At 38.8% G+C, this 18,171-nt stretch overlaps 2 protein-coding genes across 3 annotated transcripts; one reads left to right on the forward strand and one right to left on the reverse strand.

Annotated features, from left to right (window-relative positions):
• The first annotated feature begins 844 nt into the window (after positions 1 to 844).
• Positions 845 to 13,761, forward strand: rpap3 (RNA polymerase II associated protein 3). 2 transcript variants are annotated; one of them, XM_017494775.3, is made up of 17 exons: positions 845 to 1,055; positions 2,949 to 3,121; positions 3,405 to 3,551; positions 3,651 to 3,761; positions 5,642 to 5,769; positions 6,640 to 6,761; positions 6,929 to 6,999; positions 7,079 to 7,216; positions 7,350 to 7,477; positions 7,677 to 7,798; positions 8,739 to 8,809; positions 9,130 to 9,219; positions 9,465 to 9,700; positions 10,517 to 10,721; positions 11,108 to 11,205; positions 11,425 to 11,525; positions 13,204 to 13,761. In XM_017494775.3, exons 2-17 carry the CDS (start codon positions 2,969 to 2,971, stop codon positions 13,287 to 13,289), a joined length of 2,007 nt encoding a protein of 668 aa, XP_017350264.1. In that variant the 5' UTR covers positions 845 to 1,055; positions 2,949 to 2,968; the 3' UTR covers positions 13,290 to 13,761. The 2 variants fall into 2 exon arrangements, with proteins under 2 accessions (XP_017350264.1, XP_017350263.1); XM_017494774.3 differs by lacking the exon at positions 845 to 1,055 and adding an exon at positions 1,109 to 1,373.
• Positions 13,200 to 18,084, reverse strand: LOC108280035 (uncharacterized). The gene is made up of 5 exons (XM_017494776.3): positions 17,838 to 18,084; positions 17,615 to 17,650; positions 15,731 to 15,979; positions 15,344 to 15,598; positions 13,200 to 13,724 (listed from the first exon to the last, which is right to left on the reverse strand). Exons 1-5 carry the CDS (start codon positions 17,890 to 17,892, stop codon positions 13,633 to 13,635), a joined length of 687 nt encoding a protein of 228 aa, XP_017350265.1. The 5' UTR covers positions 17,893 to 18,084; the 3' UTR covers positions 13,200 to 13,632.
• Positions 18,085 to 18,171: the final 87 nt, after the last annotated feature.

The raw sequence follows: 18,171 nt of genomic DNA on the forward strand, positions 1-18,171 counted from the left end.
CTTCCTCTAAACCATGTCCATCTTCCACTACTTGGACGGCATCTGTCTAAGGGCTCATAGGCTTAATAGCACTTATGAAAGGGGCAAGGCACCTCCACGTTTCCTTCTTAGGAGTCAAAGTTCCAGAGCTGTCCTCATGGTCAATGACAACCGCAATAGACTATACAAGCATAGCCATGTCCACTATGTGCAAATGGGAATTGGAGTGCAAGAGCATGAGAGTCCATAATAAGCAGTTCTAATAGTGTACAGATTGCCATGGACCAGGAGACATGATTCTGGAGATGTGTATAATACAATATGATATAAGAGACATATTATTTTTCTTGTATCTCCTCATTTGAAAGTCCCTTTGGATAAAAGCGTCTGATAAATGAATAAATGAAATGAATTATGAAAAATATATAATATACGAGACATACAATAGGCCTATAGTATGTGTAACAAAGTCATTTTTACAAGCTAAACACTTTAAAATAAATAAAATGAATCTCTAATTTGGTATTCAAACAATTTTTTTCAAAATTCCTAAGGAAAACCGGAAAGAAAAGTAATAAAAGCTACAAACAATATAGTTAAAATAAAATGTCAATAGTTGTTGTGTAACCATACTTGTTTTGATTCTTTCATAATGGATTTCGCCATATTTGCTTATCATTTAATATAAAACATTATTTAACATAAGGATTTCCCCAACATTTGGGGTGTTTTTATTTTTTCTCGAAGCACTGTAATGGACAAATTTGGTTTGCGGAAGCCAGTTTATTACTATATGCAGCTCACCCTTTTGACCACCAGATGTCAATAGCGTGCACTGTGTTCAAAAGCATCGCGTTATCGATTGTTTAGAAACAGTTAGGAGAAAGCTTTTGATCGTGGTTTATTTCATGCTTGTTTCATTTCATCAATCAACAGCTCTAGGTTTGAATATCTCACAAAAAAACGTATCTTTTTCGTTCTCCGAGTCGACAATTCACACAGCAGTCATTTGAACTGTGCACCTTGGTGAAAACCTGCAACTACGGAATCGGTGTCGACTCGTTTGAATCAGTCCGGTAATATGAAATGAAACGATTACAAATGATTTGCATTACATTTCACACGGGTTTTCTCTGGGGCTCACGTCGGCGTTGGATATCGTTTGAGCGACTCATTTTTTCCCCAAATGTTTGATACGCACGTCGTAGCAGTGTTTTGAATCAGGAGTATCGCAAATGTTTCGAATAGTTGTTTCGAGACACGTTCAAGCGCAAAGCATGCTGGTACTTGGCTGTCATGGCGCCGTACACAAACAGACGGGGGGAAAAAACATCAACTGAGCGCTGAGTTCTTTTAAGTTGGATGATTTTTGATCTGTTTATAAGACTTGAGAGGTATGTTAATATTATTTTGACGTTATCCTTTTGTATTTTCGAGTCTTAAACTCGTATTTTATGTGAAAATATTAGCAGAGCTAGCGCGCGAGGCAAACGTCACGCTTTTCCGGTTAGCCACACGGTCAGTCACAGAGCTGCGCGTGCTTAAGTAATAATAAAACCTCGGGGTAGTATATGCGTATGTTCTATGATACTGTCGTTATTATCGTTATTTATTTGGGCTTGGCCAAAAGTATGTGGACACCTCACCGTCACATCCACATGCTTGTTGAACATCCCATTTCAGATGTAGTCCTCCTTTTTATTATAATATAGCCTCCACTCTTCTGAAAAGGCTTTCCACTGGACTGGAGTTCTTCCACTCCAACCTTCACACACCATGTCTTCATGGAGCTCGCTTTGTGCACAGGGGCATTGTCATGTTTGGGTCTCTTAGTTCCAGTGAAGGGAAACTGAAACACTACAGCATACAAAGACTTTCTATACAACTGTGTGCTTTTAGCTTTGTGACAACAGTTTCGAGAACCACATATGGGCGTGATGGCCAAATTTCTGGCCGTATGTCAACGTTTTTATTAAGTCGTACAGTATTTTGGTAATAATAATCTTAAACACAAATAGTTTGAAATTAATTGATTGTATCATACGAGATAGTCTGAGTTGTTCTACAGGCTACAAGGAAGCCATGACGAATATTGTGGGAAAAAATACACATGCGACTCAAGTCAAACAAATTAAAAAAAAAAAAATCTAACCAACATGCAATGTACCACTGCTTGTGTATTGGGAAGGTGAACATTTACACAGGAGTCTTTAGTAAAAAAAAAAAAAAAAAAAAAGGTCTTTTATGGTCCAGCTATGAAACAGGCTTTGTATGATGTTTAGGTTGTTTCGGGAATGGTAACAATAAATGGTGACACATGTAAAGACTGGAAGAATTAGAAAAATCCCTCCTCAGCACAAACGACTCGTTAAATTATCCGTTCTAAATTATTCATTCTAAACTCCTCCTTTCAGAGCGCATACTCTACTCTGATTGGTGGGGGGGGACGCCCACTACCATAGCAAGTTTCAGCTTATTCTGAAAAAAATGAAGACCAGAGGTGGGTTTTTTGTTAGAAACCCACGTAGGTTAGTACAGCAAGTAAGTCTAGAATTACTAACGACTCGTTTCAGCTGTTCAGAATCGGTTCCTTCTTTTAGGAGTCAGTAACCCAGTTTGTCGTGCGCTTTGATTTTTTAAAAACTTTGCAGACTTTTTACATTCACAAACAGCTCTATAACACACTACATGAAAGGTAATATTTGAAAAACCATAACAGAGGCACTTTAAAATTTCCTCCACCTGTATCCATTCATATCGCTGTTTCTCCTTGACAGTTGTCCTGAGGCACTCAAAGTTCCTTTACATGGCCTTCATAGCAAAAACCCATTGAAATTCACATGGAAATCACGACACAGCTCTTTTTCTTCTTCTTCTTCTTCTTCTTCTTTTTAGAAAAATAATCAGTTATGTTTTAACAGAAGTTTTTTTTGTGTCTGATTTCTTCTTTCCACTCTGTTCTGTTTCAGACTGACATAAAAACGCCATCATGTCTGGTGGCAATAAAGCCATAGAGCTGCAGATGCAGATGCGTCAAAACGCAGATGATCTTCATAACTTTATAAAAGAACTCGATAGTTGGGAAGAGGACATAAAGAAAAAAGATGAACAGCTTCGTGCAGGAAACCTAGCAGACCCTCAGGTGTGTAATTTCGCCGGTAGTTCCCTGACATTAGTGCTAATCTAATATGTTTAAAAGTAAACTTAACCTCAGTAGCGAAAACGACACGTTCTGGCTCTTTTTGTTTTATCTTTTTAAATAAGCTTCAGTTTTGGTCATTTAAAAAAAAAAAAAAAAAAAAGCAATCAAATTTTCCCACCAGGTCAGTCCTGTCCGATATATGCCCACATAAACACTCTATAAGTGCTGCTTGCTACTTCTACCTACCTGAGATGGATTTCTGAACGTTTTCTTCACACCACAGAAAACTCTCCCACCTGTAAGAAACAAGGATTACAAGAAGAAGCGCAAGGTCAGAAGTAAAGCCCCTGCTGAGAATGCTCAAGGGGAGGAGAAGCCAGTACAAAGAATAAAATCACACGACTACAAATCTTGGGACAAATTTGACGTGGTAATACATTTCTGCCCTATGCCACTGTTTTGGCTTCTAATTAAAGATATGGAATTTTCAGTACTGTTGATTTTTATGAATCATAATTGTGTATTACAGGAGAAGGCCCTTGAGGCACTGGACAAAGAAGTCAGCCCAGCTGAATCTAATGACTCCGACTCTGAGGAAGCGCAAGTGGACAGAGACACAGCCATGAAGGAGAAGGAGAAGGTAAAGTTGCTGTGTGAGGGTTGGATAGTTATTCAATGTATTTCAAAGCCACGTTCACAGAATTGAGATTTTAGTTGATAAAAACAGAAACACCTGAATAGTTTCTGATTTACCAAGATTTCAGCATAACCAGTCAATGACGCATGAAATGCTGCATGTTTGTAATATTAAATATAAAAATATAGTTGTTCTTGCTTATAGATCTTGCTTGCAGATGTAAGAAGTTAAGATGTTTTGATGGAATCCTATTGTCTGGTTAACTTATAATGGTGTTGTACAGTGGTGCTTGAAAGTTTGTGATTTTCTCTATAGAATGTTCCGTATATCTGCATAAATATGACCTCAAACATCAGATGATTTTCACACAAGACCTAAAACTAGACAAAGAGATCAGAGTTAATCAAACAAGACAAATTATTGTACTTGGTCATTTATTTATTGAGGAAAATGATCCAATATTACACACCTGTGAGTGGCAAAAATATGTGAACCTCTAGGATTAGCAGTTAACTTGAAGGTGAAATTAGAGTCCGGTGTTTTCAGTCAATGCGATATGACTATCAGGTGTGAGTGAGCGCCCTGTTTTAGTTAAAGAACAGGAATCTATCGGAGTCTGATCTTCACAACATGTTTGTTGACGTGTGTCATGGCATGAACGAAGGAGATTTCTGAGTATCTCCAAAAAAGAGTTGTTGCTGCTCATCAGATGGGAGAAGTTTACAAAACCATTTCTAAAGAGTTTGGACTCCACCAATCCACAGTCATGCAGATTGTCTATAAACGGAGGGAATTTAAGACCATTGTTACAAGACATGTAGTAGTCTGCGAGGTCACAAACGAACCCAGGGTAACGTCTAAGCAGTTAAAGGAACTCTCTCACATTGGCTAATGTTCATGAGTCCACCATCAGGAGAACACTGAACAACAGCGGTGTGCATGGCACGGTTGGGAGGAGAAAACCGCTGCTCTACAAAAAGAACATTGCCCCTGTCTGCAGTTTACTAAAGATCACGTGGACAAGCCAGAAGTCTATTGGAACAATGTTTTGTGGACCGATGAGACCAAAATGGAACATTTTGGTTTAAAATAGAAGGGTTATGTTTGGAGAAAGGAAAACACTGCATTCCAGTATAAGAACCTTATCTCACCTATGAAACATGGTGGTGGTAGTATTATGGTTTGGGCCAGTTTTGCTGCATCTGGGCCAGAGTGACTTGCCATATCATTGATGGAGAAATGAATTCTGAATTATACCAGTGGATTCTAAAGAAAAAATGTCAGGACATCTGTCCATAAACTGAATCCCAAGAGAAAGTGGGCCATGCAGCAAGATAACGACCCAAAGCACACAGGTTGATCTACCAAAGAATGGTTAAAGAAGAATAAAGTTAATGTTTCCAAATGCCCAAGTCAAAGTCCTGAACTTAATCCAATAGAAATGTTGTGGAAGAACCTGAAGCAAGCAGTTCATGTCAGGAACCCCAATAACATCCCAGAGTTGAAGCTGTTCTGTACTGAGGAATGGGCTAAAACTCCTCCAAGTCGATGTGTAGGACTGCTCAATAGTTATGTTTAGTTGCAGTTGTCTCTGGACAAGGGGGTCACACCTGGACATGGTTCACATACTTTTGCCGCTCACAGATATGTAATATTGGATCATTTTCCTCAATCAATAAATGACCCAATTTTTGTCTCGTTTGTTTAATTGGTTTCTCTTTATCTACTTTTAGGACTTGTGCAAAAATCTGATGTTTCCGGTCATATTTATGCAGAAATATAGAAAATTCTAAGCACCACTACATACACAGAGCAGTATACAAACTGATTATTAAAGTCACTATTTGCAAGACATTGTTTCCCGATTTGTCCTGTTTTCTCAGGGTAACGAGTTTTTCAAAGGTGGAAAGTATGACGAGGCCATTGAGTGCTATACGAAAGCTATGAGCGCAGATCCGTACACCCCCGTTCTGCCCACAAACCGAGCGGCCTGCTTCTTCAGACTCAAAAAGTAAGAATGTTGTGCTTTACACAGTTTATATTCTATATCAGTGGGTCTCAACTCCAGTCCTGAGACCCTGTACGGTTTTCACTGCTCTCAACACACCTGATCCAGCTCATGATGGTTTTGGGTTTAGTAATTTGCTCCTCAGGTGTCTCAACATTAGGAAAAACAGGAATCAGTAACCCCTGTTCTGTGACATTGTGTTTGATTAACTTGACGTAGAGAACGGTGAAAAAGGAATGAGAATGAGAACACCAGTTGTGGTCATATTGTATAGTTTTACATGTCGTTCCTCTGGCTAGCAGTACAGACTGCATACCTCTAAAATGGTGCATTTGACCTAATAATGTCTAGGTATATCAGTGCTTTAAAACCATTTAGGTTTTTTCCCCCCTGTGTCTGAGTGAAGGATAAGGGCTACTGCCAGTCTTGTCATGTGTCAGCGTATCAGACCCTCAATTAACACAGTCCCATTGGGTTCTGTTTGGCTCACTAACAGGGTATATAGCTGTTTGAGATGCTGGTAAACTTCATACGACCATACCAGGACAAGACTAGTTCATATAAATGTTTAGATCAGCGATAGACGTTTAGAAACACAACCCTACTAAGGACCTGTCAGATATTTTGAGTGACATAATCATAAAATGAGCTTTTTAACTAGCTAGAAAATCGGCCAGACCCTTCTGCGCGCATACAGTGAGATCCCACACGTCATGGCTTTATGCGACAAAATTCAAAGAAGCCACAAAACTATGTGGTTGCAATGCTACCGTAGCTAATGCTTTATTATTGTTTATACAATTTTGCTTTCATCGGAACGTTTTATTTGTCTCCGTCTATTCCTTTGAAGTATCCGAATGTCATATGTTGTAGATATGCCGTTGCCGAGTCGGACTGTAACCTGGCCATAGCACTGGACAGGAAATACGTTAACGCTTATAGCCGAAGAGGAGCTGCTCGCTTTGCTCTTAAAAACCATCAAGGCGCTCTCGAAGGTGAGAGCGTATAACTAAACTCATCTGTTTAAAGAGACGTTCTTGTTCTGTCTCCTGAATGTTACTCCTGCATATTACGTTGCTGTACTTACAAGAGGTTTTGTGTTTTATAAAATTGCTCAATGTAATGAAATGATGATGATTGCTTGTAACCTTTTATTGCTAAGATTATGAAATGGTTCTGAAGTTGGATCCAGAGAACCTTGATGCTCAGAACGAGATAAAGAAACTGAACCAGGTTGGTTCCTGTCTTACTACTTCCTGTATTTTTGGTGTTAAAGGTTGAGGCTTGAAATTCTGTTGTTTCATCCTCTCAGGTTTTAGGATCCCAAAAGCAGGAAGAAGGGCAGATGGAGAAGACAGTGGCTGAGGTGCCGCTTACTGAGGCTGTAAAACCGAAGCAGCTGGAGATGGAACAGCAGAGAAGACAAGAGGCGATGGTGCAAAAAGATAGGGTGAGCGCATCCTTTTTTTAAAAAAAAAAAACAAAAAAACTTTTTGTTTCTTCACCACTATTAGACCATACTCTGAGCAAACTCTGATTTTGTGTTTTGTTAAATGTGAATTTTCTTTGTGGCGTTCTTATAGGGCAATGCTTACTTTAAAGAGGGAAAATACGAGGTAGCTGTGGAGTGCTACACTAAAGGCATGGAGGCTGATGCCACAAACGTTCTGCTTGCTGCTAACAGGGCCATGGCATACCTCAAACTTGAGAGGTGCGTTTTCGTTTCTTTGTGGATATCCAAAAAAAACAAAACAACGCAAATAGCACAACTATATCAAAACAGTATAATTATAAACTCTTTGGATTTTTTCAGTCATTACATAAGCAGTCTAATGTGACCATAAACATACAAAGGAAAGACTCACAAGGAATGCATATAGCCTTGTGTGTGTGTTGTGTATGTTGTAAAGGTATGCTGAGGCAGAAGAAGACTGCACCAAAGCAATTGCTCTGGACAACACCTACTCAAAGGCGTTTGCTCGACGAGGCACAGCCAGAGTGGCCCTGGGAAGACTTTCTGAAGCCATAGCTGGTTAGAATTCATTCTATTTTTCATTAATATACAAATACATTAAAGCCCCCTTAACTTATTTTCTTATTTAGTGTCTTATTATTAGTAATATCATCTGTGGTAAAGTTTGTCATTTTCTTTTGGGCAGTACTATATTAGGTATGTATGACTTAATTCCTCTTCATACAACCTCTCTGTGCCTGAGTGACCTGTCTTTAACTGTCTAGTTAGCAGTTTATATACAATATTTTAGTGTACTAGTTTTAAACTCACTATTTCTAAACGGTGAAAGGAATCGGAATTAGCACGATCAAAACCTAGCACTGTAAAAAGGGAGGCAAGCTGCATTTTTGTCTAACTGACCACATTTTTAATATTGCGCATTATTTATACACTATATGGCCAATGGTATGTGGACATCTGACCTTCACACCCATATGTGAGCCTTCTCCAAACTGTTGCCACAAATGTGAAAGCACACAATTGTCTAGAATGTACTTGTATGCTGTAGTATTAAGAATAGTGGAACTCTGGGCCCCAAACCTGTTCCAGCATGACAATACCCCTGTACACAAAAAGCGAGCTCTATGAAGACATGGTGTGTGAAGGTTGGAGTGGAAGAACTCGAGTTTCCTGTACAGAGCCCTGACCTCAACCCCACTGAACAACTTTGGGATGAACTGGAACACCAACCGAACCCCAGACCTCATCAGTGCCTGATCTCACTCATACTCTTGTAGCTGAATGATCACAAAATCTAATGGAAAGCCTTCCAAGAAGAGTGGAGGTTATTATAACAGACTAAACCTGGAATAGGATGTTCAACAAGCACATACCAGTGTGATGGTCAGGTGTTTACAAACTTGGCCATATATTAACTGACACTGAGATGCTTATTGAGTTCACGGCACGTATACAACAATATGATGTTAATAATGGTGCCATTCATTTTTCTGCATAGATTTTGAGCAGCTTCTGAAGCTCGAACCTGGAAACAAGCAAGCGTTGAACGAGCTCAAAAAACTCAACATGGTAAGCACGCTACAAATAGGAACAGTAATTACTATTTAACAGTCTTTGAACTGCATTGTAATTAACAATAATACTATGATGCCAGAATAATGACAGTACTGTTCTAGCACTCGGCAAAATTGTGTGATTCGTTTTATTCGTTAGTTGCAGTCATTACAATGAAAAGGTCTTTATAACCGAAAAACTGCAGTGCTTCCTTTTGTTAATAAGAAGGTTAAAGCTATTACTTGGGGCTTTTTTTTTTCAAGCCTCATTAGAGGCTTATTTCTGCTAATCAGGCTCTTGATAAATGTGTAATAAATTGTTTGTATATTATTCAGGAGACGATGCCTTCTGGGCTGCAACAAGCAGATGGTACACAAAAAAGAACAATTCAGCCAATCGACAAACCAGAGCACCTCAGATCCACAGTAAATCTCCAATAATCTTACATTTGTTGTGGTTTAGCAGCTTTTGCAGATAAAGAAATAAATCCCTACATGTTATTTTATTCGGTAAAGACTGTTGAAGGCAACATCCTTTATTTAAAACTTTATTTATAACTGCACTGATTGAGTCACTTTCATGTAAGTGTAAAGAGTTCCATGTTTTTTTTGGAGGAGACTGAATGGATGATCTGAATATGTGGAAAGCTGTATTTGCTTTTGTGCTACAGAAACCACTGAAAAGAATAGAGATCGAGGAAGTTGGCGGAAATCTCACATCTATAGCCGAACCTCAGAGAGTCACAGCCAAGGCAAGCGCTTCAAGGTCTGGGACATTATCTGCTGCATCAGCTTCTTCATCAGAGAGAGAGATGAAATGTGAGGCCTCTCCATGCTCATCCTTCCCTTTTGCTAAGATCCAGAAGATAGAGGAGGTATCACAGTCTCCTTCAGAACCAGCAGCCAAGTAAGTCCATACCACACAGCTTAAGTTTTTATCCAGGTGAAAACACAATAGGCTTTGTAACATCAAGATTAATACATTCAGCGTCTGAGTACTTGCTCATTTTTTTTTTCTATTGAGTGTTCAAAATGCCCAGTGTACAAGTCCTCTACAGGAAAGCATTTTTCTAGACACGACCCACTGGTGATTTACGTCATGTTCTCCAGCAGCTCAAACAGATGTTCAGTTCTTTGGGCGATTTCATCTTCATGCACTTGGCTGGCTTTTGTTTAACTGATGTCATTACAGACAGTCATTGAATTGTATACTACTACACCTAAAGAGTGTACAGATGTGACATCATGAAGCAAAGACCAATATAAAGTGTTTAGTAAAGGTGTTTGGCTACCATGATCTGCCATAACAGCTTTAGTGCACAGATTTTGAAAGTCTCTGGGACTGTATTAGAGGAGTAAACACCATTCTTCCAAAGGATCTTGCCTCCGTTGGTGTTTAGATGATGGGTTGAAATCTGGTGACTGTGATAACCATAGCATCTGACTTGCATAATTTTTATGCTCCTCAAACTATTACTTGAGCCCTCATGCCCTGTGGAGGGGTGCTGGAAGAGACCACTCCCACTCAAAAGTCAGAAGAACTTTGTATTGATTTGCAGTCAAGTGGAGTCAAACCATACCAGCAAAATGCCTCCAGCAGCAGAAGAACCATTTTCCCCCTTTAATTTGGCACCCATTTCACTCTATAAACTGTCCATTTATACAGTATACTTAACTTGCATTGAACAACCATTGAAGTTGGTTATTAATTGATGTATTTCAGATACCCAGATGGAGATTCCTTTGGAAAGCAAAATGTATTGCAGAAAGAGGAAAAGGTTCCCGGTAAAACAGACCAATCATTATCATTGTCTTCCTCTTCAGTCCAGCTTGAAGTTATTCCTCCACCCCCCCCTAACAGCTTCCAGCTAGAAGCAGATCTAAGGAAGATGGGTAATCACTCTGAACTTACCTACAAGTATTTAAAGGTACGTGCTGATTCTTATCGTTTAAAACTTGAGGTCGATTTATCAGCACCGATAACTGATTGCTGGAACTATTGTTTATCGGCAAAAATCCACACCGATAGTTTTTCCAGGTTGCGTCCGTCGTGGTAACTGCTGAGAAGGGTCTGCTGTCATTATACAGTACAAGAGCGGCCTCCAGAGGCGAAATACAAACTACTTGTTGTTATTTGAAGTGTTTTTTGATTCATTTTGGATGTCCTTAAAAACTATCAGTTGATTAATCGGTTATAGACAGGTACCATCCAGCTTAGTTATCGGTTTTGGTAAAAACCACTAATATAAGTTTATCAACATACAGTACAATCCTTCCTCATTGTGTCTGTTATGATGGTCTTGTTTTATTTCAGCAAATTCAGCCTGATGCTTTTCAAACTATTTTCAAAAACTGTGTGGAGCCTGATATTCTTAATACGATTTTGAAAGTACTTCAGAGTTTTTACACCAAGTAAGTTGAATTCAAATGGTCCAAATACATACAGTAGCATATTCTATTCCTGCAGATGTCTGTGTAATGTATGTTCTTGATGTGCATGCTATTTTCCTGTAGTGGTATGTTCGCTACGGTTATGACTCCTTTTATAATACTTTCCCATCACACATTTTCTGATAAATATGCTCCTCTAAGACTTTCTTGTCCCTAATTTACTAATGTCTTTTTCTTCAGAAATGAGGACCCATCAGTCATATTGGCCATCTTGGAAAGCTTGTCAAGTGTGAGAAGATTTGACATGGCTATCATGTTTATGTCATCTGCTGAAAAGCAAGGTGTGTTCTCTTTATAGATTCATCAGGGTTTTGGGATTTTATTTTTTTTTTTACCCAGCATACCTTTGGATTGTGTTTGTTAGTAGTACATGATGGTTTGCTCAGGGCCTTGATGCTCATCTTACCTTAAACTAACCCACTAGAAACCCTCTAGAAGTCTTATCGCTTATTATTAATAGCTGGTTACATGGTTTGAATGGATGGTTGAAAGTTTTACAAATTCCTGAATACAAAAATTAGAATCTGAAGGTTTGAAATGATCTTTGAAGATTGGACACCAGGCCCACAAGGACTTCCCCTTCCCCTGATAAATCAGTGTCATGACACAAAATACAAGCAACTTTGCAATTGCACGTGGAGCCGTGACAGGCTTAGTTTCATTGATAAGTTGTTTAGTTCTCCATATTTTTTTTTAAAATAGCGTAGGCAAAGTGCTGCAGTTATGTATATTGTTTGCCCAATAAGTCTAAATGCACATTCTTAATGGTTTCCAATGCATTGTTAGCAGGTATCTTAGCCTTGAAGGCAGAGCGTTTTTGACAAACTGCCAAGAGTCCAATTTCCACTTGGGTTCTTATGTCTGTAGTCAGCCTACATGCTGAGTCATTATCCTAGCACAACAGTAGTCACACTGACATGGTTGTGTGTCTGTGTGTGGCTCAAGTACATTTGTATCTGATATTGCATCATTTTAAACACTTTGTATTCATACATTATTAGACACACCTACCTTGTTGCTGCACTTTACCACATCAGCACCACTCACAGTACCATGTCATTGCAAGTGCTGTACTGAGAACTGTCCACTTGACCATTGGTGGTCACATGGTCTTTTGGTGTAGACAAATTGTGTGTAGCAACAACTGGGCTACAATCAGTAATTGTACACACATACTATATGACCAAAGGGTTGTGGACAGCAGACCATCACAGTCATATATGGGTCTCACCATGAACGTTCCACAAAGTTGGAAGCATTAAAATTCCCTTCACTGGGACTAAGACGATACACAAGGCAAGCTCCATAAAGACATAGTGTGCCCAGGTTGGAGTGGAAGAACTCGAGTGTCCTGACCTCAACCCCCCTGAACACCTTTGGGATAAACTGGATCACCGACTGCACCCCAGACCTCCTCAGTACCCGATCTCACTAATACTCTTGTAGCTGAATGATCACAAATCCCCACAGTCACGCTCCAAAATCTAGTGGAAAGCCTTCCCAGAAGAATGGAGCGCATTATAACAGCAAACACAGAGGGACTAAAACTGGAATGGGACGTTCAACAACACACGTTATGGTCAGGTGTCCACTTTGGCCGTATAGTGTATTTTGGAGGTGTATATAATAATTGACCCCTTTTTATAGCATTGTGATTTATATGAAAGCATATCAGTTTCTGAACATTTATATTCACACATCATGACAATCAGTGCAGTCAGTTCACTGCCACATTGAACAACTTGATATTACATTTGTGCATTACAAAGGTTCTTGGGAATATTAACACTATATTAATGGCTGGTACAGGTGCAAAATCTGTATTATATCATCACAATACATGTACACAAAGCAGAATGTATACAAACAAGCTTCATCTTATTTGTGTTACCATTTTATATACTGTTATGTCCCAGTGAATGCAGGAAATTAATTTATTTGTTCCTCATTTGTCCCCAGTGTTGCAGGAGCTGTTTCAATGCATTTCACATGCTGGACTGGAGGACAACTCTGTCCAAGCTCTAAAGAAGAAATATGGAGTATAACTTGTGTTGTCGAGGAACAGAGGAGAGGAACTGGACTCTGTATTAGTGGCAGTCAAAACAAGTCTGTTACTGTTAAGTCATGAATGTTTCGGTGATCTAACATCTTACACCTCACATATAGAGTTAAATTAAACATTTTTGACAGTGATTTAATTTGTTGGCTTATATGAAACTTTAATTTTATTTTTTTTTTATAATATATAAACAGCCCAGTTTGTTCATCACAATTCAGTTATTTTATGCCCACATTGATACGACTACTCTTTTTTTTTTTTTCTTTTCTTTTTTTTTTTCTTTTTTTTTTTTTCTTTTCTTCTTCTTCTTAATGATATCCTATACTTGGTCATATTGTAATCATTATACCAAAATGTATAATGCTTGCAAACACCAGTGTTGGCAGAAGCTCCACTTTTTCCGCCATGGATGGATAGCTTTCTGCAAAATAAAATTGCAACATTAACACTGTCATAAATTGTAATTTTCTGTACCCGAGGAAAAATAAACCCTTTTTGTAGGTTGAATAATAACTATAACGCAGGCTGATATAATTTTAGACTTTCAATTGCTGTATTTTCATATGTCTTTGAAGCACAATGTATAAGGGTAAAAAGACACTTAACAACCAGGCATCAAAACTTAAATTACAGAATTGAATATCAAATGATTTTTGGGGAAGAAATAAAAAAATCAATCTTAATATCTAAATATTTGGAATGACTTTAAGAGGCATTTCATGTTGCTATATATTTCTATTGGCAAGTCAATTAGGGCGCATAGAGGTCATTTTAAAATGATTGATTAACTTAACTTCTCAATATCAGAATTCCAGTGGGAGTGCCAGTCCAAAGTTTACATATTGACTCAACAGTCAGGAAGCTTCCAGAAACTGATGTAGTAATTTTTTTTTTTTTTTTTACAAGCTTTTGGTTAGTCAGTGGCATAAAGTTAACTGGGAGTGTGCCTATGGTTGTATTTAGTTGCCTGCCATTCGAGCTAGTTCTTTTTTTTGCCCTTGATGCCATGGTTAAATGGCAGCCAAAACACTCAGAAAAAGAATTTGGAGACCTCCACAAATCCAGTTAAAGGACTTTAGTCTGAAAATTTCAACTGAACAGAAGGAAATGGTGAAGCAGTTAGAGGCATCAGGCACCAAAATAGTCTGTTGAACAAGGAAGAACCCCTTACTGCAAGATTGGAATTAAAAAAAAAAAAAAAAAGCCAGATTGAAGTATGCAGTTGATCACCAGGACGAAGACTCCCTTTTTCTAAAGGAATGCTCTCTGGTCAGATTATGATCAGCTCAATGTATGGAGGGAAAAGGGTGAGGCTTTTAATCCAAAGAACACCATCCCAACTGTGAAACATGGGGGTGGTGGCATCATGTTGTGGGGTTGTCTTGCTGGAAAAGGGACTGGTGCACCTCAGAAAATTGATGGCATCATGAGGAAGGAGGATTATCTAGAAATACTGAAGCAATGCCTCAAGACCTCAGCCAGAAAGTCACAACTTGGTCTTCTAGCAGGACAGTGAACCTAAGCACACCTCCAAAGTTGTAACAAAATGGTTTGAAGACAACAAAGTGGAAGTGTTGGAGTGGCCATCACAAAGACCTGATCTAAGTCTCATAGAAAATTTGTGGATTGAACTGAAAAAGTGTTTCTGAGCAAGGAGGCCCACAAACCTTACTCCAGTTCTGCCAGGAGGAATGAGATATATATTCCAGCAAAGTATTGTGAAAAGCTAACAAAGTATGTGTAACTCTTTGATACACTGATATAGTAAATGAAAGCTGAAAACCTATCGCTTGACTATCATTTTGGAAATATTATGGGAATAAAGTAAATACTCTAATTGTCTTGACACAGAAAACGTATAGCAATATGAAATGTGTAGAGTTGTGAAAAATAGAGTTGGGATATTGTTTCCTTTTTTGGATATTGTTGCCTCAACTGTCCTTATCAGTAAATTGAAGACAGGCAGAATACTTGCTTTGAATACAAATGACCAAGCAGTGAAGCTTATCATGTACCTACTGGAAATATGGCATTACTTACTTGTAACAGTTAGTTTTCGGACCGCTGTTACAAACAGTTTGGACACAGTGTTTGTGGCCTTGCAGATGATGGTTCCTGAGGTGGCCTCCAAAGGTGTTCTGAATACTACCTCATCCCCAGAGCCAGAAACTGAGTCCCCATCAACAACCCAGCTGTAACTGCAGGAGGGTTTACAGGTCGCACTGCACAGAAATCGCTGGGTTTCACCTGCTGCCAGAGTCTGTGGCCCACTGATTACAACGTCTACTGGCCCCTCTGGAAAGGAAAATCAGTGCACAACATAACAGGAGTGAGTTGTGTTTGAAAACCCCAAAAGACTGTACTGCTCATAATGAGAAGGGATTGACGGTTAAGCAGTTTGCTCTGATCATCATTATGGCATCATACCCAAAATGTGCAAGGTTTTCCTGGTTGTGAAGGATTTTCCTGTGGCTGTGTTTTTTACAGTGCACGTCACCATTTTGGACTTCACCCACTGGCTTAAGGTAAATTGTACCTCATTCCCCTCTGCACTCTGGTCATCAACACCAATTGTGTACGTGCAGTTAGGTGAGCAATCAGCAAAGCATACATAGCTACATGGGATTCCTACAGTCACTGCATCTGGACCAATAATGATCGGATTCTGTGGCCCATCTGAAATAAATTGACAGAGGTCTTTATTTACCATCCTTTATTTCTGTATTCAACAAATTCCCATTTTCCCACTGCAACTGCTCATCTCTCTGGAGGTACATTTATTGACAAGACAACCTGAACCCCATGGGCATTTTTAATTTGTTATACACTCCCTGAGCACATTATTAGGAACATTATACTAATACTGGCTAGGGCCTCCCTTTGCTCTCAAAATAGCCTCAATTCTTCATGGCATGGTTTCTACAAGATGTTGGAAACATTCCTTTGGCGGTTCTGGTCCATGTTGACATGATCGCATCATGCAGATCCTGTCTAGCAACAATACTCAAACAGGCTGTGGCATTCAAATGATGATTGATTGTTATTAACAGGCCCAAGGTGTGCCAAGAAAACATTCCTCACACCATTACAAAACCTCTGCCAGCCTGGACTGTTGACACAACTGCATGGATTCATTCTGTTGGTGCCAAATTCTGACTCTACCATTGGTGTGACAGAAGTGGAACCTGACGTGGTCTGCTGTTGCAGCCCTTCTGCCTCAAGGTTTGATGTGTTGTGCATTCTGAGATGCTTTTCTGCTTACCATAATTGTACAGAGCGGTTACCGGACTTACTGTATTTCTGTCGGCTCGAACCAGGCTGGCCTTCTCCGTTGACCTCTCGCATCAACAAGGTGTTTCCGTCCGCAGAACTGATGCTCAATGGATATTTTTTTCTTTATAGCACCATTCTGAGTGAAGTCTAGAGACTGTTGTGTGTGTGAAAATCCCAGAAGATCAGCAGTTATAGAAATACTCAATCATGCTCGTCTGGCACCAACAATCATTCCACTGTCGAAATCAATGAGATCGCAAATTTTCCCATTCTGATGCTTGATGTGAATATTAGCCGAAGCTTCTGGTCCGTATCTGCATAGTTTTATGCATAGCACTGCTGCGACACTATTGGCTGATTACATAATTGCATGAATGAGAAGGTGTACAGGTGTTCCTAATAAAGTGCTCAGTGAGTGTATATTAACACACAATACTTAACACTTAAATTGTTACAAACAATAGCAACAATTCTTTCTGGCAATGTGGGCTCAAATATTACCAAATAATCCGGTGATATACATTAGTTTGTTACTCATTTATGTCCCAACAGCTCATCTATCCACATCTAAAACAACAATATACGAGGTTAAAGAAAAGTTGTTCAAATTAGCAAGTAACCATTGTCCGATTGCCTGATTCATGTAATTGTGTATAGTGGAGTTTTATTAAAATGCTCCGCATAGGTATTAAACCACCTTGCCTTGGTGGCAACAGCATATGCCTATTGATATGAATACTATACTCCTACTATTACTATACTATACTGTATGTTACCTTGTAAGTAAATATTGTATAATCTGTATTTTAGACCAAGTTATCCTTTACATCTAAAACAGTGGCTACAGACAAATTAACTTCCTGTGTAACTTATTACGAGTACAGTCTTTGTCCTCTTATCATGGACAAAAACATACTCGTGATTGAGGAATGCTTTAGTCAAATCTCTAATATTTTGAAATATAAGTTATTGAGCGTATTAACGCACTTAACACAGTTTGAAAGTTGATATATAACTTGTATATGTGCAATTACTCACAGGGTTCGTCCATTTCTGCCATGTCCACGCCATGAGCTTGTCAAGAAACAAGCGAACAAAACATTGTATACGTTGCATGTATATCCAATTGTTTTATCCAATTATTACGTTATTATTACATTAATGCTATTGTATTTCCATATAACTTCCATATAACAGTAGGCTATATTATACACTAAGGATATGATTATAGCACTGAATTAAAATAAAAATTATTTCATACCTGTAAAATGGAGTAAATATAGAAGCAGACAAAGTGAAATATGTACGCACTTCATGGTTGGATTTTGAGATAGGTGAGGCTGCGTACACACTGCATGAGTAATAAAGCAAACACATTAATCAGGAAAATTAGCCAACCAGTAACGTGTTCCCTTCCTTTGTATTGTACTTTCTCCATCTTTATCTTTCATGTAGTCTCTGTGGCTTAGTGTCTGCATGCTCACATATCACTGTTGGTAGGGGGAATGTACATTAAGTACATTGGTAGGGTGAATGTACTCTCTCTCTCTCTCTCTCCCCCATATACATATATACACACCTCCTCCATCATGTTT

Source organism: Ictalurus punctatus, chromosome 19 (genome assembly GCF_001660625.3).
Source record: "Ictalurus punctatus breed USDA103 chromosome 19, Coco_2.0, whole genome shotgun sequence".
Lineage (NCBI taxonomy): Eukaryota > Metazoa > Chordata > Actinopteri > Siluriformes > Ictaluridae > Ictalurus > Ictalurus punctatus.